The sequence below is a fragment of the Toxotes jaculatrix genome, chromosome 24 (assembly GCF_017976425.1).
Source record: "Toxotes jaculatrix isolate fToxJac2 chromosome 24, fToxJac2.pri, whole genome shotgun sequence".
NCBI classification, from domain to species: Eukaryota; Metazoa; Chordata; class Actinopteri; family Toxotidae; genus Toxotes; species Toxotes jaculatrix.
Window position 1 is genome coordinate 7,855,759 of NC_054417.1, and position 22,448 is coordinate 7,878,206.

Here is a 22,448-nt window from a genome sequence, read left to right on the forward strand (position 1 = left end):
GTCGCAAATTCAATTTTCTAGTCACTGCTTATTAAGTAGGAAGCTCATCAGTAAATCAATAACAGTGCCAAGTGTTTGATGCTGGTCCAGATATGTCAGAAGCTTGCTAATGATAGAGCAAAATTTGGTGTATTCTGCATGTTAAAGCCTTGGAGTCTCCTTCAGCCTAATATCGCCAAACTCACGAGCAACAACAGATAAAACATTGTGGGGAAATTGTAGGAGAGAGGCCACCTTCTGCAGACTGACAGCCCCAAAGTCAATTCCGGTGTAATTCCCTGTGAAGATTAAGGCAGGCCAGGTTTTAAAAAAGTGAGTTCTGAACATGCCAACCAAGCAGTTTTTCCCTGCCCATGCAGTGTTTTGACTTTGTAGACATAAGTAGGAGACGTTAGTGTTAGTGCACAGCCTGGTCGCACCAAACCGTCCATCTCATGACGTGTGTTTCTCGGCATGATGGGAGTTTATTCCGTTCAGATCAGAGAAATGGTTACTGCTGCATCATTTTAGCACACAAAAACCTGACAACCAGACCTGGAAACGGTGAAAACAACATTTTTAGCTCAAATTTAGATAAATTGATCATTTTAATTGGTTAATTGGTCTATTTATTTAATGCCACTTATCCAAGTCCAGGTTTCTTAATGTAATTAATTATATCGCCAGGATAATAATAATAATAATGCGATATAAAGATATATATGATATTGTTCTTCCTGTTCCTGTAACTTCTTTAAGTTTAATTGGAGCTCTGCTGTGTTGCAGAGGGCTCACGAAGTTGACCTCACTGCTCACAAACAGCAGCAGAAACGTCTCCGTCTCTTCTTCCCTTGCTCGCTTATGTGGTTGCGACATTAGTTAAAGATGGATTTCTTTGACATTTGATTGACAGTTTGGCCTTAAGCCATTTAACGGCTGTAATTTTTTAGCCGTAACTGTGAACCTGACTGTGACAGTAGAAACCTAATCCTACAGAGACATTTATCTGCTGAGGAAAATGCTCTTAAAATGAAACAGGATGTGAATGATGAGTTTGGCTCCAACGGTAAGATTTAAGCTCCGGGTTTGTCCCAATAAACACAACAGATTCATCACCTGCGTGTCAAAATGATGCAGCGCTAACAGACTCTGGTTTGAAAAGAAACTCTTACAAGAGGTGTGTCATGTTCAACACAACTGTCCGGTTGTCACTTTACTCATCACAGCATAATTAAGCAGTGATGCATAATTTATGTGGTATTTCAAAGTGTTGTTCCAAAACTAGACGCTTTATTGTGTTTAGTGACACTGGATCTTATTTTGCAGTACAAGGAATAGCGAATGTATCATCTTTTGATATTGTTTGCTTTGAAGAACGGGTTTATTTCTATGAACTGTTAAATATTCAGGTACAGTATTTAGATTTAAAAGTAGTGTTTCGTCGAGTTTCTTCCTCCTCTCGTTATCAGTTTACAGACCACTCATAGGAACCTTTTAGTGGCTTAACTTTGCAGAGTCCTCCCGTGACGTCATGTCACTTGTATGTCCCCCTCTTGCTTTTTATCTGCAAGTGGTATTAGTTCATTTTAAATGCAAATGTATCAGAGGAGAGTGAAGAAGGCAGCTTTTAAACTGAAGATCCCTCAAGTGTTTGTAGTGAGGAGAAATCCACCTGACACAACTCAATGTAAGACACTGCTTATCTTGATGACTGCACACAGACTCTTAATTATCATTTAAATAAATGGGCATGTGCATGTAAATGTCTACTGTGTTTTTTTTCTTTAACATGTCGGTACAGCTTGAACACTTTGAAATGACTGAATTTCTAGAAAGTACAGTCTCTAGATGCAGATCCCAGGTTGTTTTGCAAAAAAAAAAAAAAAAAAAATCAGAGTTTGACGCTGAGTACAGTCACATCCCACTCATATCACCCTAAATAATGAGCTTACTTTTGTCTTAACAAGGTTCAGAGCAATGTGATTTTCTTCTAATTACCATATTTACATTAATTCATTTTCAATCAGACTAAATGAACTGATGTGAAAACCCATTATCAAAGCGCTTCCTCTCCTTTTATTCTCTAAATCTGAAGGTTTTTACAGTTAAACCACCTTAGGGCTTCAAAAGCATTTGAATGAAACTGAGGTGTGTAAACTTAATGACAGCTATAGCTGTTGTTCTGTTGCCTTAAAGGGACAATTCACCCAAATGACTTCCCAGATACATCCCCTTAGCAGTACAAGTAGTTTTGGTTTTAGTTTCCCGTGTCTTTCCATTTATTTCACCATGGCTCTAAAAAAAATTAACTTTACGACAATTTGCTTGAAAAAGGAAATGCAATATTTTTCTAAGTGCTACATTACATTTGCATGGTCGTGCAGCTGAAAATTCAAATAGATTTGAGGAAGTCCATTCCCACGAGGAATAAAAAAAAGACTGAAGGAAAAATGAAGACTGAAAAAGTTTAAAATATTCATGGAGTGGGTGAAAATTACTGATTATTTAAAATCTTGGTGGAAATGGGCTTCCATAATTCATACTGAAGCACTGCTTTAACTTTACTCTTACATTTTCTTTTGGGAATCCCATAAGGACCCGTCAGGCCTTTACATACACTACATATGTAGCGGAGAACACACACACACACGCACACATTCACACACATGCACGCACATGCACGCACACGGTGCCCGCTGCAGGCTGCACCCTTCCTCTCCAGCAGCTCTGTTTGCACGGAGCTGCCGCGCTGCATCTCACTGCACACGGCTTCTGCAGCTCCGACACTAACGCCTGCAACGGTGCAACGGCGCCTGATCGATTCCTGAATCGGAAAATAATCCATAGCCGCATGGTGACGTCACGCCGCTGATCGGTAATAGTGGCTGGGCGGGTTGGTTGGTGGGTGGGTGGTTGGTTGGGTGCCGCGCGGACGCCAGGGGTAGAAGGGTGCATTGGGATAAAAAAAGAAAAAGAAAGAAAGACAGAAAGAAAATTCAATCAAGTATAATATATTGCACGAGGAGTGTGTGGACGTGCACGGGACTGTTGGCTGTTTGTTTTGTTTATTTGTCGCGTTGGCGCGTGGGAAATGTAGAAGCTGTCACGGCCGCCTGTAGGAGGAGGAGGATGGATGCGTAACAGGACGGATCCAGCCAGCTGTGGCCTGCTTCTAACAGCAACATCTGGCCGGTGAGTCGCACTGACAGCCGCAGCCGCTTGCAGGCGGGCGGGCAGCTCGGCTTGTGTGAACCAGGCACGGAAACGGGGGAGGGAGCCTCGGTGCGAGTGCAGCCGCGCTCCCCGGTCTCCTGTCCGGCGAGTCGGTGTGACCTCGTCCTTGGCTGCCGGATGGTGGTGGAGTGATTGATGTGCGCGTTTGACTGACGGGCTGCGTGTGACATTAGATGAAGGTTCATCACAGAAAGCTCAGGCTGTAACGTGGAAAAGAAAAACCATGAACGTGACATGTTGTTAAATGCCTTCTGTGCAGGGAGCATGCAAACCTGCAAATGCAATGCATAACCTTTAAGGTAAAACTATTGCAACTGCTTTTATGGGGAAATGTGCAATTACATGCGTCAGTGAAGGTTTAAATCCCCACTTGATAGCCTCATAATACCACAGCAGATTAAATATACACACGCATATAAATAAATAAATAAATAAATAAATAAGGGAAAGCACAATAATCTTATTATTGAGCCTCATTATGATTCTCTACAGAAATTGATACTACAGGTGCATAAAAAGCCACAATCACACTGAGCTTCCACAGGAGTATTGTAGGAATATTAAAGTGATATGGTAAGGTCACCATGAATTCACTATGATTCCCCTACAAGGATATTAGAGAGGTTTAAAAAAACAGAATAGCTCACAGCTTAAGGTCAAAGTGAATCCCCTGCAGGATTATTATAGTAGGTAAAACACAATATGGTCCCTGTAAACTCACACTTGGACACACTTAGAGGCTCCCAGGGGGTATGACAGTGATTTTCTGTTCATTGTTTCTCCTCCTTGTCCACATCCTGACCGGCTTGTAGTCCTTCTGCAGGGTCAGAGAGGAGGGCGCCTCAACAGCCAGCCGGCTCTGGACTATAGCGGGGAGGTGGAGGCGATGGAGGAGGGGGATGCAGAGGGGGAAGGGCCCATGGCGGTCAGAGAGGGGGTGAGCAATCATGGCCTCCCGCTGGACATCAGCAGCGGCAGCAGCACCACTACCACCACCACCACCACCACCACCACCAACCTCCTGGCTTCTGTCAAAGAGCAGGTAAGGAGGCAGGAGAGTTTTTTTTTCCAACCTCCTGGTCATTACACACTCAAGAGCTCATATCTTATCCTCTTTGGATGAAAGATCTTTTCCCCAGGATGTAATCCATGAGTCCTCTTCACACTGGACTACAATTGTATGCGTACCTTTGACCATGTGGTAGCTTTTTGCGTGTCTGTAGTAATGTACAGTTTCTTTGTGCTCATTTTGTGTCTGTTTATAGTCATTTTCTTCTCTTTGTGGCTGTTTTGTGTTTCGTTATGGTCATTTGTTTGTCCTTTTAGTGGTGTTTTGTCTCTTTGTGGTTGTTAAGTTGACTTGCAGCCACTGGTCCAGGGGCCCCTTGGCCTGTACCCAACAGGCCTGTTCAGTAAACCATCCATGATGCCTATCACCTTCTGACACTGGTCAGGCATGGCCTGACAGATTTCAGGGGGGATTGTTTCAAAATGAGAAAGAAATGTTAAGGCTGTCCGTCCTGAGCTTCGTGAATTTGTACCCAAAATTCTTATTAATAATTTCCACTAGGACCTCCATAATTCTCTACTCTATTCACACAGGAGTAAATGTATTAGATAACTCCAGTGTGCGATTAAATGTTGTGTAGAACTTGTGGACCTGTCAGATTTTCACTATTTTAAAAACAGAGACAATAATTATTCCAGATCTCTTGAGGTCACCAGGTAATGTTTATCCAGTTTGAATGGAGCTGTATGTGGACTGACAGCACTGTTATAAAAGTGTGAATTTGTTCCCGTTTGCTTTGCTTGTTTATCACACATTTCAGCTACACTTTCTGTCTTCTGGTGCTGACTAAACTGAAGCATCTCCTCAGATATTCTGCTGTCGTATTTCACTTTTTCTCCCCGTGCTTTTGTCTTTTTGTCGTTCTTGTTATCACTGCTCGGCCAGTGTGACAGCAGTTTTGCCAGTTGTCTCTGGGTACATGATGCAAAGTTTAATTAATGCCTCAGAAGCGCAGACACATTTTGATTTGAGTTCAGAACGTTGATATGAACTGACATCCAGAGATGTTGCCGTCCGATTTTCTGCCACTGACTTTTTGCTATTGACACTCATTGAAAAACAGATCTGTGTTACATGTTAATGGGGGCAAATTCACAGTAGAGACACTTGCAGCTGCAGTGAGAACGCAGCCTCCGTTCACCCGTCTGTCTCCCTTCTCCGCTGTTATTTTTATGCTTCTCTCTATCCCATCAACTTGGGAGTCTGTCTGTTCCCCTGCTCTTAATTATGCCTGGACAGTGGCCATGTTCTCAGCTCAGTCCCTCAGTGTGTGTCTCTGAATCAGGCACACTGCTATTTAAAGGCTTATGATGTCCAAGAAAAGAAAATCTGTTCTTACTTTTAATCTGCAATTTCTTTGGAAACTAACAGACAAAAAATGTGGGCTGCAGACTGCTCTGATGTCTCAACTGATGTGGAGTTAAGGAAAAGGTTGTTTCAGCTTCCTTGATGTTGCTTTGGTTTTCGTTGAACACAGCGGGAGCAGCGCTGTCACCCCTCGATCATACTTAGTGCCTCAAAAGCTCCTCTTGCTGCTGAAAAGTCATTCATTTCACATGAGAGAGTGCATGACTGCTTCAGTGTTTTCCTGCAGATGCATTGTTGTGCAGTGCAGGAGATGCATGTGTTGCATATATTTCTTGTTGTTTTATTTCTATATTAGTTGTGTGACATCTTTATGATGAAAACACTCAAAGCTGTATGGGAAATTGATGTTGCATTAACTGAAGCTCAGGATTATCGAATGGAAAAGTATTAAGTATTAAGGTATGATAGCTTGTTCGCTTGTTGCTCTGCAGTTAGAAACACCACATCAGAAAAGGTTAGTAAATCTGTAAGGCAGTGATAAATGATCTGATGTGTCCTTTAGTTATGAGGACTCAGAGGAAGAGGTGAGTCAGGCAGTCATAATGTGTCTGCTCCAGAGTAAAGGGCTGATTTCTTGATTTCTCTAATCAGGTGGTGCATGCTGATATCAGGACAACAAGAAATGGGTGATTAACAGCTAACGAAGTACATGCATACAGAACGTCTGCATTCTGAACTTGGAAGTTGCCAGAGAGCAAACATTTTATCATGTAGCTTGTCTCAGACCGTTGAACAGGCTGCTACCAGGAAATATAATCAAGTTGCTTTACATTTCTCTGTGTTGGGATGCAGGCGGCAGCTCTGCTGAAGCGTCAAATCTACCGCCTGCAGTTCCTCCACAGAAATGTCAAATTAGACGTGCTAAATGGAGCACATCAGTTATTGCCTTCCATTGTGTTCAGGCCCTGATGCTTTTCCACTTTGCTCTCATTTAGCCCATTAAAAGTAGGAGAGTGATAGACGTGAGCAGGGAAATACCAGAGCTGGAGATGTGTGGCAACTTGGAAACCTAAAACCTACACAGTGCCAGTGCCCTGTTTAATTTTGTCACTTCTTGAGCAAACATGGTGAGATTGATTAGATGTTGAGACAACATCCTGCAGCAACGTTGCTCCAAAAGGAAAGCTGAGACGTCTGTAGCTGCTATCTGCATCGTTCTGTGAAATCAAAACTGAAATATGTCCCTGATAGCAGATCACTTCACAGGGCTGTCGTATTAGAATATTTTACCATGCCAAAGCACGGTATTTTAAGATTTTGTGCTTGTTTGGGTTGACTTTGAAATTGACCTCCAACTACAAATGAACATTCTTGCTCAGTAGCTTTGGCCAGCAATGATACTCCCCCTCAAAAAAACATTTGTAGACAGTACGAGTATTTCCACTGCAGCAGTAAATGAGCCGCAAAATAGAAACCAAACCATCACATTTTTCTTCCATTTGGCTGAAAGCACCTGCCAGGTAAATATTTGACATCTAAGGAATAGTTTGACAAAATGCTTATTTGATTGTTGTGGATAGTTGACTTCAAATGAGAAGTTTGATATCAGTCTCATATCTGTCTGTTCGATCTACAGCAAGCAGTCAGTTAGCTTAGCTTAACACAAAGATGGTTGCTTGGATTTAACAGATGCTACAGCAGACAACGTGCAGAGACTCCAGGAAGTCACTGCTCTAATCTGAGGAATAGTCTGGCACGTAAACCCCTTGTAAAATGAGAAATTGTCTTGTTTACACTTTGTTTGTTTTTTTCCTGTGCCACATTTCTCAAAATGTCCAACTGTTTGACAGTATGAGACATATCTTATCTCGGCTTGTTGCAGCAGTTCACAGAAGTACAATGTTCGAATGCTGAGTGAAATACTTAAGACACCATTTTATGGCTGCTGCATTATATCAGATGCAAATATTCTAGATGCATTGGTCATCATTTTATGGACATTTCTCTGTAATTTGTAATTCTGACAGATTTCATATCTTTGGAAACTTTGTGATTCTGGACACAGTTCAAAATAAAACTTTGCGCATATATTATATAATTGTCATGTAGGTCAGTTTTTTATTCTCTTTAGGGAAACAAAGCAGCTTTATCTTTCATTATTTATAAATTGTAGGGCATCTTGTCCGTCAAAATGTTATCAGATATTCATCGGAGGGCTGGATTCTCCATGGCTGACAGTAGTTGTTGTGCAGGGCAGCTCCCAGGTGTAAAAGCAGGGTTCCACTGTATGAATGTGAAGCATGCTGCTGAAAAAGAACATGCATGCTCAGCAGAACCCTTCCCGGGATGGAGGGAGGTAAACGAAAAGCTCAATAAAATAACAACAACTGGGCCACGGCAGCGCTCTGTGCCCTTGGATTGATTCTGACGATTAGAGCCGCAAACACCACACGTGTCGTCAAAGCAAATATACAGAATGGCCGATCTCGCTGTGGATGATTGATGGTCCTGCGTGGCTGCTTTTCCCACCGAACGTTTGCCTCGTATTTGAGTTGCAGGGTCACAGTCTGAATCTATGGGTTAAATCAGCTCTGTCAATCCAGTTATACCTCTGCCCGGCGCTGCCCTGCCCCTGATGATATCCGAGGCACAAAACTGTTGCTGTTTGACATCTGCCTGAATCTGAATGCATGCTCTCTGTCAGATTTTTGGAAAGGCAGAGCTCATGATGGCCTGTTGTTGCAGTCTGCTTTGTTGACTCGATCATGGATGCCCGGGGCTGCTTGTCACGTTAGCGGTCTGCAGCAGAGTCACTGTGGCGGAAGAGGAAGCTTATTTCTCTTGATCCACAGTGCGGAAATCAAAGAAGAACATCCACCCTGGGATACTGTTTCAGATCTCATCAGTCTGTGGTTCAGGTCTCATCAGTCGCATTTCCAGGAGTTGTTTACTCTCTTAGTGAACCCACTTTGCCTCCACCTGCCTCATCTAGTTAGTGACTTCCACTGTCTCACAGAATGCCTTTTGACAGCCCTCAGAGAACGAGCACAACTTGTTGCTTGCCATGGAAGGTGGGCGTTTGGGTGTATAAAGAGACTGAAAGTGTTTTAATCCATCTATGGGTTACATGTGTAGGTGGAGAGAGCAAGAGAGATGGAAATACAAAAGCAGGATGCACGGCATTCTGATCTATTGAGGCTACTGTGGGTGTAGCAACTGGTATCTGAGCTTTCCTCTGATGATTTCTCCACGTATGATTGTTGAACTTTGGTGCAAGATGGTGCCCTAGGAAGAAATACAGAAGACATTCACAATGAATGTCGCTGAAAAATTACCAGCTGTGTCAGACATCTCACTACGTCATCGACAACGTGATGTCAGTGTAAGAGAAATGTTTGTCCAAGCAGCAAAATGGGCCTGAGCTTACTGAGCTGCCTTTTTACAAAAGTCTTTAAGAATGAATTCTCACTTTAAGGTGGTGAGTTATAGCGAGAGCAGCAAAGTGTCGCAGCAGCAGAACTAGGCCGAACATTTCACGGATATCACAGATGCAGTCTGGATAAACTAAACTCCCGAGTTGTGATTAGATACGGCGAAAAGACGCAGTGGTCTGTGGTCGGTGTCACTCGATAAGAGACAGAAAAATGCTTTGTGACGGCACACAATAAGCCGTGCTGAATTGTCCGGTAGCCCCCAGCTGGTACGAGACATTGCCTGGCACAGCTTTGCATCGGCCTGGCAGAGCTAGGCATGTTTCCAGACATCACGAGGTGACGGGCTTAGGGCGCCGAAGTGGCTCTGTTGGTCCCCTGAGGCGTGCTGTAACGTGGAAAGACTGAAACAAGGAAGGCTGTGTGTTCCTGTCCTGTCTCTGTGCTGCTCTGAAGTGATGTAAGGAGATGCAGGCGCCGAAGAGGGCAGAGTCAGCAGTGACGCTGTGAGAGAGTAGATTCAGCACGTTTAAGCACCGTGTTGTTTGAATGGCAAACTGTTGTGTCCCTGACATGAGTCAGTGTGTCAATAACACATCTGACAATTCAAACTTTAGGTGAGGTCTTGTTGCTTAACTTATTTTTCACCATTGTGTGTCTTAATTTTTTGTCTGGAACCATCAGTTTGGCATTTTTTCTTAAAAAGACAATTTGAATATCTTAATAATTGCAATAACATAAAGATCCTAGAGATGTTTCAATATATTTTTATCTTGGAACAATGTCCAGACCATTCAAACAGCTATAATCTAGTATAATCTGGACTCAAAGTCCTTGGCTGTAAGTCTTTTTCTGCAGTTTCACAATTAATTAAAACATTTTGTGCAGCCGCCTCAGAGCCATATCAGCCCTACACGCGGACAAACATCTCTCCAATTAACTCAGAAATAATTGCTGCAGAAAAATCAACACTTATTAACACAGCAAAATTAGCTCTGTGTACCAAATTTTCTCATGGGAGTCATTAAAGTTTCATGCAGTCTGAGCTAAAGTGATATTGTATAGACGGTCCCGTGTTCCTATGCGCCTGGCACACTTCATTAAGGTGTCAAACTATGTCTGAATTAATGCCTTTTAAAACAGCTTATTTCAGTGGGTTCATCTTGATTTCAGAGGCACTGAAATCAGGCCAGTTTACTTTGTTTTTGCCGTCCGCTGCTGTAGTATGCAGACGCCTTCAGCCTATAGCGGATGAGACGCAAGCTACGGGGCCGACATGATGATACCGTTAACTATATCACTGTACACCATCGGACTGAAGAGACTGTCAAGGCTCCATGCATCACATGGCCAGAACTGACCCAAATACAAAAGAGCTTTTATCAAGAGACGTAAACAGATGAAAAGCTGCCAGCATGGATTTAAGTGTCTTTTGTAGTTTTTAAGGGATTATGATATGAAAGACTTTCACCCTACTGTACTAGAAAAAGAAATGGAGTAGATCGATCTGCATTTATTTATCTCTATTTTGTAGGTTCTAGACTAAATCTACAGTACGTTATGTAGTTGGCTGATCAGCTTTTAAACTAATTATCAATTGTAAATCTGTTTGTCCAGAGTTTCATGATTCTATTCTGTTCCTACAAAAAAATCATCATCATTATTTTAGGTCAAAAAAGTATTTACAAACCCTGATTCATGGCATTTAATTAGCATCAAAGCCATACATGTAAAGATTAAGTCTGCACATTTGTGTGACATGCAGGTGCTTTTATTTGTTTTTGTTTTTGTGTGCAGGTTTTCAGACTAATTAAACACCATATGGAGGTGGAATGTGTGTGGCTCAGCTGAGCCACGGGTGAAGCCGGAGCTCCTCCAGGGTGGGGCGCTGCTCTGGGACTTTACTCAGACACATTTGCAAGAAATTCAGGCAATCTAGAGAGGAAAGATGATGGTGACAGCTACAGTGATCCACCAGAATGTGAACAAAAATGAACACATATGTGTCTGCTGACTGGGCTGTGTTATTTTCCTACTCTGGGACAGTCCACTTCTGATTTTCAACTCGTTTCTGATGAACTTGGTGGTCTCAAATGATGTTTCTTCATGGAGGGTTTCAAACAGGACCACTCCCAGCTGCCACACTGTGGTGGGTCCGGCTCTGTAGGTCCAGCGGCTGTACCACTCAGGAGGGATGTGATTAGGGGTACCTAGAATACACAGGCATCATGATAAGACACTGAAGATGAGGAGAAGCTTTGTTTAAATGTAAAATTCCCAGGTTGGTTAATCAGAATAGAAATCGGACATCTTACCATAGAAAAGGCGGAAAAACGATCGTTTCTTGACAAAGCAGCTCAGTCCGAAGTCAATGAGGCGAACACGCGGGACATTTGAGCCTGTCTCAATCAGGATATTCTCAATCTTGATGTCCCGGTGAAAGATATGCTTGTTTTGCAGCTCTATGGCTGCATCAACTAGCTGTTTCAGGATGGTCTGGGACAGAGACAGAACGAGAGTGATGAGGGACTCTGGGCTAACTGTAAGGCTGTGGTTCTAGGTTCTGCCTTGTTATTCCACTGTGTTTTAGAAACCAGAATGTTGAGTCCTGCATTCATTTCTCTTTGTATACTGGATTATCTAAAGTATAAGTGCTCATTTTGAATGAGTTTTAATTTGAATTTTGCTCAACAGTGTTAAATTCTGGAGCCTTCAAGGTCCTGAAAGATAATTTTTTGAATTTTATCTGTACAACTCATAAGTGGATTATAAATCAAAACCCAAAGTAACTAGTAACTATAGTTTGAACACACACACGCACATTGACGAGGATCCCCAAGCAGCTTACCTTAGCCTCCTCCTCCTGCAGGGAGCCTCCATTGACCTCTTTGTGCTTGAGGAGGTCCTCAGCTGGGACTGGTCTCTCCAGCACCAGGATCAGCTCCTGGTCGAGGTCATACCAGTCCAGTAGGGACACAGGTGCTGACGTCCCCACTGATCCAGTTGTTCTGGCTGCCAGTTTCAACATAATGGCCACCTCCACAGAGAGCTTTCTCCCGTTCTGGTCCTGAATCGTCACAACAAAGTGGAGGATGAGGGAGGGAAGCTCCATAGAAACCCATAATCATCCATAACACATTCAGTACGTGAGTGTGGTGATATAAACAGGCTTCAGCCGGAGTCAGTGTTGGTCACTCACCACGTGTTTGCAGAAGATTTTGTCCACTGGTACGTGTTTGATGGCTACCTACAAGACACATACACAAGTTTGATTCGGAACACGTTCTGACCATATTGTGTGTGTGTGTGTGTAAATCTTACTGGTAAATTGTCTGCTTTGCGGTAGCCGGCAAACACAGATGCACAGCCTCCTTGGCCGAGAGGATTCTCTTCTTTGTATTTGGCCTCAAATTCAGCTGCACAGACACACACGTGTGTTGTTTTACTACAGTTATGAGCATCAATTACCCTAGACCTTAGCTCTATTAATCACGTCCTACTGACCTCTTTGTTCATCTAATGACACTTCCTTCTTTGTGTCCTCCAGTTCCAGTCTCCTCCTCTTCCTTATTTGTTCTGCATCACCAGCGGCCTTCTTCTTCTTCTTCTTCCCACTCCTGTTTCTCACATCCTCCACAGAGGTGCTGGAGCCTTCAAAAGGGCTGCCGCCGCTGCTCTCTACAGATGAGAAAAAAATAAATAAATCAGAGGAGCCTCAGCTTGTTGACAGTCAAAGGCACAAATGTGGACAATAAGTTATCCAGTGTAAATTTAAAAAACAGGCTGTCATTCAGTGTCTTTTCTGATCTGCCGTCTCTAAGGATAAATTTTAGCAAGAAAGTGAGTGAGAGGCTCTTGAGAGGAAAGAAAAAAATCCAAAGAAAGTGGCCTGTAGCGTGTCTGATGGATTGTCCATATAAACCAGGAGACTGGTTTGGGAAATAGATGTTGCTCTTGAATTTTTTAAATGTCATTTGTCAGTGTTGTGAGCACCAAAAATTGAACTCTATTCATGTCCATTGTGTTGGGGGTGAACACAAAAACATCTCAGAGACAGATTTCACAAAACTAGACAATAAAATCTAAACCTAGATCCCACGAACCACGTCTCCTCAGACTCAGACCAGTACCCCAGTTTCTGTGCTCTCTGTAATAATGAATGAACTTAATCTAACCCTCGTGTAAACTGATGATAACTGTAATTTCACATCATCAGCCTACCTCTGCCAGTGTCCATCGAGCAGGACACTGACTCCTTGTCAGACTTTTTCTTTAGTGTCTTCTTCAATGGTCTCTTTTCGTCCTCTCTGACTTTTCTCTTCCCACCTCTGTCCCTGCCATCCTCCTCTGAGCTGTTAGAGGGTCCGGCCACCTCAGAGACCCTTCTCCTTCGTCGTTGGGTTTTCTTTTCAGGACTGGCCTTTCGATTATTTCTGCGAGTCCTGACAATCTCTGCAGGCGAGGCACTCTGTTGTGCCTCGCTGCTACTGCGATCTACAAATTAGAAAAACACAGTGCATCGATTTGTCACGAACCGTTGTCACTAGCTGTATGAAATTGTCTTTTTTCATCATCTCAAAGTGCAGACCTCAGATCACAGACGCATTATCAGGGTGAGAAAAAGGGCTCAACAGCAGGAATCAGAGGTCTGTCTCAAGGCACAGACTGAAATCGTGCCCGCTTTACCTGACAAGATCATTAACATGAGTGAGTGCAGGTTTTTGTCTGGGTCTGCCTCTTACCAGGATTTCTCCTGAGGGCCCGAGCACGGCGAGTCTTAATCTCTCTCTCAGAGTCCTGGTCCATAATGATGCTAGAGAAGTTTCAAGCGCAAAAATTCAACGTTAACTCTTGAATGCTGATGCAACAGCCGTGTGTTTGAGTGAGTTTGTACTCAGGGGCTTGGTGAACGGAACACGGAACGCGGTGACATCTGTCCGGAACGCGGTGAATGTTCTGGAGTTTGTTTAAAACAAAACGTGTGCTTGAACTATCTGTACAGGTTTGGGTTATGGTTTGGCTCTTTCTCAGCCTGGCTGAGTTTTCTGACTATGAAAATGCCCTCAGGTTGTTTTTATGAGCTCTTCATACTGATCTAAAAGTCAAACTCTTTAAAGAACGAACCAACTGAGTCTAGTGAACACATCAACCTTATCAGACCTTTCACTTTAACTTTATTAACTTTATTTCCTGAACTATTTCACAACAAGGTTTCCTGGGAAGCCGAGTGTTTTCCAGCCGGGTTGTTTTATATTTAGATGTTATTTTCAGACAGCTAATTCTCCAGTGGACCTCCATGATGACACCAGCTGTAGTCCCTCGAAGATTTATGAAGCAGCTGGGAAGCCTCAGTGTTATGTAACGGAATACAAATGAGGGAATGCCACAACTACCATCCATTCAGCCCACAGTCGGCAAACATCTGCTCTGCTTTCACACCCTTGAGCAAGGCATTAGACCCCTGCCAGCTCTGTGGGCTTTAATAACAGGCATATTTTACTGTTGTAGTGTTTGGGTTTTCAAAATTGCTGTATGTACGCTCTGATGGCTAAATCTCATGCATATTTTGATACTGATATCACATTGTTTCTGTGCCTGATCATATTTTGGAAATGTACAAACAAGTAAAACTAGTTCAAATTGTCTTTTTAATGCATCATAATCATGAAAGAGTTGGGTTTGCAGGAGAAAATTGGGAGAACATTTGGCCCATTTACCAGTGACTGATTTAAAACAGCATCTGATTGAGTGAATGTACAGTACGTGTGTTCGTTCAGGTGGTACAGACTGAGAAGAGAGACCAGGGCCAGAGAAACAGGCAGGCCTGAACCTCTTTAAGTGTGTGGAATCATATTATCTTTACTTGAGGCTGTAATGGGTTTTGAATATTGTTATGCACGGTCTTAAATCTGTTATGTACTGTCTTAAATTGTGTGTGTGTGTCTCGTATTTGATTTAAACTGCCATCCATAGTCCCTCAAAAGTTCAAGTTTGACTTTGAAACTTTCAGCATGTGCTGTCATCCCCATATGGACCCAAAGCTGCTGTTTGTGTTTATCAGTAAGAAGCATGCTGGATTGTTTCCCTTCAGTCTTCTTCTAAATACACACAACAGACACAAACATGAATGTAAAGCTAAAAATTGTCTTCCTGGTGGGCAAAATGATGGAGATTAAGAGCTAAAGAGGACACGTTCAGTTCTTTTGTGTAACTTTAATTATAGAAGTAGGAAAATCCGATGGTTGAAAACTGATAAACTGATAAACTTGATGGTTGAAATAGCAAAACGAGGAGGAGGTCAGAGCTGCTTATATACCCCTATACTAAATATACTGTGGCCTTGAAATCTATGTTGTGTCAATCGTCAGTGCTTTGTCCTTAAATTCTTAAAATGTGTATCGTTACATCATTGAAAGCTGAAGTATATTAAATGGTTGTGGACACAGTTTTAGTGTTTTAAATCTCAAATCCACTTTAACAGGTTTAAAAAAAAGCTGCAGTCCCTCAGCGAGCTCACAGCCGGTGAGAAATCAGTCAAGTCATGCAGACTGAATACAAAATGGGTTTTACATTTAATTCTAACTGGCATCAAATAGGTGTTAGAAAGGAGGCTTAAATTGCTGTGTCATGGAGGATGTCGGGTTATAATCACTGCTGTAAATGTCTTGCCGTAGGAGCTCCAGTTTGAGCGGCTGACGCGGGAGCTGGAGGAGGAGCGGCAGATCGTGGCGAGCCAGCTGGAGAGGTGCATGCTGGGAGCGGAGTCGCCAGCAGAGAACAGTAGCAGGTAGATTTGATGGCATGATGCCCCATTCTGGTGTACGTGGTTACATGTTTCTTGGATTAAATCACAAACAATGGGCTTTAGATTACTGATACACCAAGAGATTCTTTTGGTATCAGATTTATTGTTGCAATAAAAACCACATCATGTCCTGGGAGTGTTTTCATGGGGCTGTAGTCAGACTTGACACTTGGCACCAAAATTTCCAGCCTTTCCAAAACCAGAAGTAGGAGAGCAAACTGCAAGGAGCAAATCAAACAGTGTGTTTGTGCTCTAGCAAAGCACCTAAAGCAGGAACCTAACTGAGCATCACTGACAAATGCTGGGGAGCATTTCATACCACATTAATTTGTAGGGTTAGGGTTACAGGACGTGTTTAGGAAAAAAAACCAAAACCTTTTTCTCGACAGCGATTGCACTGTGCAGGATTTCCCCTCCAGCCGGTCCTGGATGATACTGTTTAGCCCAACGTTTGTGTCCAGCTTCTTATTGGATTTGGAGAAGTTTGCACTACACAATCTCCGGCCAAACTCGTTATCCAGATTCTGCTCGTTCTCATCCTGAAAGCCTTTTCTCTTGTAATGTAAAACAATTGTTGGAGCAGGGCTCCAACAATTAGTTGATTAATTGATTAGCCGATCCGCTGAAAAATAATCAGCACTTAAATTTGCCCCTCCAGGAACTTTTTTTTTTGTTTTTATTTTTTATGCAGCAGCAGGAGTGACACAGCATTTCTCAACACACGTGATGTCCTGTGGTTTAAATGTGGGTAATTTTCAGAAAAATCAGAAGGAGCTCAGATTAAATTCTGATTGAAAAAAAAAGAGTTTTTCTTGAAATGATGTTGTTGATACTGTGTTGTTGTTGTTTTTGATGATTTATGGCCTCAGTTACTTTCCCTGCTGTCCAAATGGAAGCTTGTGTGACCAGTTCAGCTGATTGTTGTTGTTACTTGGATTTACAGTTGGCTGTAAATCATGCATGGCTGCAGACTCCTCTGTCAAACCACATAATGGTAATGTTTGTATTCATGAGCAATGTTGTTCAGCTAGTTGACAGTCATATTGTGCTGTCACAAGCAGCATACATCACTCTGAACACAAACAGAAACCTTCAGATCCGCAAAAACACTGAATTTGGAACTGAGCCTAACCCTGTGTGCATAAAGAGGGACTTCGCATCTATACAGCTACATTTATTCCTCAGATCAGTAGATATGTTTAATAATCAATATCACAATATCTAATCAGCTTTGATTTTGGTCATAGTCTTGCAGATAATAGATCATTTTTCTGTCCAGGTAAAAAGATTTTCAGTAGGACTGGTTTGTTTCCAGCTGCAGGTGTTTTCTTAGCCCAGATAACACAGTAACAAGGCCGTGCTTTAGGTTACATAACATGTCCGTCTCCAGCTGGGATCAATGGACTTTCATTTTTTTTATCAGTTTCATAAGTGAATTGACTTTCACACAATAATGACGGACGCTTCATTCTCTTCAAGTTGCTTGTAAATTGAAAGTGAATGAATGTTTTTTCAGGCAAAAGATTCCTGAGATGTATCTATATATCATTTTCTTCTACAGTAAAAACACTGTCTGGTTTCCTCCCTGGTCTGATTGAATATATAATATTCGACTGTGACTCTGATTTGATTTACGTCTCTCTCGCTCTCGCCTCTCCTCCATTTCCTCCTCTTCCTTCTGCTCTGCCGAAGCTCATCTGAGAAGTCGTTTGCATGGAGATCTCCAGGTATGATTTCTCACTTTCAACCTTTCGTGTTTTATTATGAAAAACTATTTTTGAAAAGATAACGTAGCTGAAGGATTGCTGCTTTGAGTTTCAAAACCACATCTGACAGTGTAAAGTGTTGCCATCTCGCACTGGAAACAAAAGGTCTCCAGTAAAGCTCTGTAGAGTTTTATTTTCATGCCAGTAATCGTTTTTTCAAATGGTAAACACTACAGCATGAAATAAGATAAAATCCATAACCATTTAGGCACAAAAGAAATCTTTTTTCCCGATGTAGAAATCCATTTTAACCTCCAAAGGGTTGAAAATTGCCAGAATGCAGCACCGACCGGTCAAGCAAAACAAAACAATGTTTCTGCCTGTACATACAGGCTATGAATTTACTATTCTGTCACAGATCCCTCTCCTCTGTTTCCTGACCCATTCTTCACTGTCGGCTCTCCAATTTAACGAAAGCACTGTTATAAATTGCTGCATTTTTATTTTGGGCATCAAAGAATCAATACATTTCATTTCTTAGATTAAGAGGATCCTGCCTGCAGAGGTGATGACTTCGCCACTCTTTGTTTTTATATTTTGTGTTACCACTTTTCCCCCCCTGTCAGTATCTACATCTACACACAAATGTTTGACTAACAGTCTCTCCAGGACTTGCTGTATGTTTTAACTATGTGAGAGATGCTTCAACAGGCGGAGAGTCACAGGCCGGGGCCATGGAGGCGTCTGGTCGCCACCTGGATGCAGAGGAGGGACTCTACCTGCCTGAACCGGACCGCGCCTCCCTGCATGACAGTGAGGGTCTGTTAAATGTACACACCACATGGTCTGAACAAAATGACTCAGGTTTATGATTTCAGAAGCACAAAGTGCAGAAAAAGAATAAGATAATTTTGTGATTTTTAGCAGAGATGTAAACGGGAGGTGCGGACACACGACTCGAGTCAGACGTGAATTGTGAATCGTAGGATTTTCAAACAAGTCAAATATGACTTGTTGTCAAATATGACCCTGAATACTTGGCCTCAAATCTTACATATGTCTGAACCTCCATCACAAATCCCTCAGGTTCCACTTGTAATTAACACTACAGTAGGAAGCTGATGTGCACGTTTTTCCAGGCTGATTTATTTCATAAATTATGCAGTATATAAAACATAGTGGCATTTTGAAAAGAACCTCGTCTGGCCACCTCTTCAGATCAGTTTCAATCACCCATAATATAAAGTCTGTCTCCACTCTGCTGTCTGAATCTAATTCTTCATTCTTATTCCTCTTGTTGGAAAAGCTTCCCATATATTCACACCTGCGAGCTCTGCAGTACAACCACAGCCTGTCGCTGCTGGACATTAGGCATCTTCACTGGAGCGGGTAACATTTCGGTCCATCAAGCTTCCTCCAAGCTTGTGTTAAACCACAAAAGATGGGAGGCTGATAGAGCGGAGCGAGGATGCAGCTGGTGCAGCTCTGAATTTTTATCTGTGCAGGAGATTTTCTGTTTTTATCTTTTGGGCATTTCTTGGACCGTATTACAGAGAAAGATGCAAAATAGTGTTCAGATAGTGTTTTTGTTTTTTGTGCAAAATCCAATCAACCTTCCTCTTTGTACAATAAATTTCAACATCATTAGTAAACAAATAATTTCCAAGTAGCTGTTTGAAATGTTAAAAACAAATTTGCCTTTGGTCTTATTTGTATTCCTTACAGTTGGAGTTGTCTGATAGCGTATAAAAATATCCCACACATGCTTCCTCCTCCTTAGCCTATAGGGGAAAGTAGGCCAGCATTACTGAAGCTGCACACTATATGCAGATTGTTCCAGGAGCAGCATAAAGGCTTAATGCAGATACCCATGTGTATGTATTTATATGCATAATGCCTTTTAACAAGTTGAAAGCCAAGTGAGATAATATGCAAATCACTAAGCCACAGCGACTGATGCCATGGTGGTTGCACAGATCAGTTTGATCACACCTCAAACTGCTTTAACATTTCAGAAGAAGCACTGGGTGGTATTAATGAGTGTGCAGTGTTTCCTCACCCTCTTATCTGCCTTTCCTCCCAGGCTCAGGGGGTCACTCGGCCCAGATGACCTCATATTCAGATAGCGGCTACCAGGACAGCAGTGTTAGCTACTACAGCAACCAGAATGTGGTGCGCTCCGAGCCCCGGGCCTCCATATCAAGAAGCCCGAGAGCTGAGGGTCAAGCCTCTGGGCAGGTAGGCCTGATCTCCAGTGGGTTACACCATGAGTCATTTTGATTTTCTTTATCTGAGTGCACAGACACTTATGTATTTCCACAAGTCGGAAAGTTTACATATAAAAATGTTCTTGTGAAGATCAATTTGAAATTTGAAGCTCATTGTCCATTTAGCAGCTGTTCTCGAGCTTTTGATCATATCGCATGATCCTCATCGCCAGATGGAGGTGTCACCTTTCCCAAACAGAGATTGTCCAATCATACATTAGTCCTTAAAATGCTCAGGGGAGGAATCTACAGTTTGAAGACAGAGAAAACTCCAGCTACTGATGAAGATCACATAACATGATCAAAAGCTCTAGAACATCTGCTTCTTTGGACCTTGAGGTGAGACTGTTTTCTCAAATGAGAAATGGCATTTTACCTGATGTCACCTGAAATATTTGGGTGTTTTTTTTTTTTTTTTTTTTGCTGTGAACAATAATCATCTTCATCCCTGGAGTGATGACAGCTAGTAGAGGCTCTATAATTGCCGCTGCGAATGATGAAGAACATCATCTAAACCCTTCCAATCAAATCGAGTCTTACCTTGAAATTGTTCAGTCTCAGACACTATCAGCTCCTTTCTTTGTGGCTAATAATTATACGCTCTTCGCATGACAGTGGAAGCAGGCATGACCGATAATGGTAAGCCCATTTGAATTTTCTCTTGATTTATTCCAAACCCAGCAGCCTCGCTGGATGGGCTTACATGTCTTGGCTCTTCATTTTCCTACGAGGCGTTCGAGGCTTCAATGGATTAAGGCGGCACAGATTGGCATCCAGTTGGCTGAGTCTGTAATTGAGGGACATTTTACATTTGGTAATAAGGAGGAAAAAGTAAATGTTTGTCCCCATAAATATGAAATATTCTGTCAAATCTTCCCTGAAATGTAATATATTTACTACTTGCAGAGCTCGGCCTACAGCATAATGAATTTAGACGTTTATTCAAAGGCACGCACATTCAGTTACTTAGACAAATGAAAGAGATAACGATGCCCATCATCAGACGTGATAAAGCATCCTGCCTCAGAGTGTCAGGCTACTGGTAATTGGCAAGTATATTTGCGAATGCAGTGTGTGGACTGTAATGTTCATTTTTCAGGTATTTATTCAGAAAACAGAAGTGTTGAGGTGATTAATTGTCAACAGTGTTATGGATATTACACTTGACATTTTTGTTGTTTTGGGCCTGGAGTGCACACCGATGCCAGGAATCATGTGAATGCAAATTAAAAATGAGTAAAATGTCATTAAATGTCATTTAATAATGTTGTTGAAGGACCTTTCAGATATTTTAAATTTATTTTGTAAAGTTGAAGCACAAAGTTCTTTGATATTATAATTATCTCATGTCACAGAGGAAGTATAAGAATGCTGAATAATATATTGATTAGTTTTATAGATAACGATAACTGTTCTAATAATAACAGAAAATACTGATAAACAGATGTGCAGAGAATTATGAAGCATTTATATTTCGAACCTTTAATACACCTCTTAAGGTAGAGGTATATATTTTCTTTGAATTGTTTTACAGTTGTGTTCCAATTGTGTATATATTCCAAACTGCCATTTATCATTGATTTTTCTTTTATTTTCACTTCATGGTGTGATGGTCATTTTGCTTGGTTCTCTCTGTTGTTGCTGTGCTTTCTGTCTCCAGGGCCACAGACAAAATTGGGAGCTTAATCATCGTCATGGAACACACCTGGGCCCAGTGTGCCCCATGCATCGAAGCAGCAGTCAGTCTTAGGGGTAGAGCTCCTCACATCACATCATGCAATCAGCACATTTTCACACAATCACTCTCTACACTACTGACTTTACAGACTCTTTAACTTTGTTTGTTTTTGTTAATTTAGTTATTAATTAATTACTTTGTTTTTATTGTTTTTATCAGTGCTTCCTCCATTTCTGTTGCAGCCTGAGAGCTGGGCTGTAACAAATGGGGCCTCGTCCATTTTTTTTTTGTTTTGTTTTTTGGTCTTTGTAGTGCTCCTGGTAACTTGGAGTGGCTGATTTGTTTCCAGTGTTTTCTCGTGGCTTCTGTAGGTGGAGTTGGTGATTTGGGAGGTGAGTAATCAGTGGAACTTGTCTCTGGTATGTCGGTGCCACGTGTCTATAGTTTGTAGTGGAGTCGTAGAAAGGAAAGACAGGGAGAGGGAGACACTTGTGGACAGGTATATTCTGTTTTTAGTACGTATAGGTTGTCGATATTGTGGGTTTTGTGTTTTGACACTGTAGGTTTTTGTGGGTTGAGGAGTATCTGTTTCCCTGCCAGAAAGCAGATACTGTGCTGATTTTGTTGCAGAGGTTAGTACAGGTTGTCCATTGCACGTCTCATTTTGTTTATTGGAGCTTTCTCCCTGGTAATAGTGTGTTTTGTTCTCCTTGTGGCTGGAGGATTTTTTTTGAAAGAGTTTTTGGAGTGCTGTAGTTGAGAGCAGCTGTGGAAAATTGCAGTGCATTTTGAAATGGACGTTGGTGATGAGGTGTATGAAGGAGAATATAAAAGCAATTTTGAAGGCTAACTTGTTTAAGGATGGAGTTTTCAGAATTTGAGTGGAGTTTCCAGATGCACTCTGTCTTGTCGTCCCAGACAAGCCCCATTTGTCACAGCCTGCAACAAAAATGTGAAAATGTCCTGGAAAA

General features: G+C 42.0%; 1 protein-coding gene across 1 annotated transcript in view; it reads left to right on the plus strand.

The window, feature by feature from the left end:
• LOC121177966 (plakophilin-4-like) overlaps positions 1-22,448 on the plus strand; it is a 42,663-nt gene that overhangs the window by 2,889 nt on the left and 17,326 nt on the right. The window contains exons 2-6 of the mRNA XM_041032419.1: positions 4,037-4,255; positions 15,696-15,808; positions 17,519-17,553; positions 18,244-18,351; positions 19,616-19,770. Of these exons, the coding sequence (XP_040888353.1) occupies positions 4,100-4,255; positions 15,696-15,808; positions 17,519-17,553; positions 18,244-18,351; positions 19,616-19,770 (567 nt within the window). The 5' untranslated portion in view covers positions 4,037-4,099. The remainder of the gene's footprint in view (positions 1-4,036; positions 4,256-15,695; positions 15,809-17,518; positions 17,554-18,243; positions 18,352-19,615; positions 19,771-22,448) is intronic.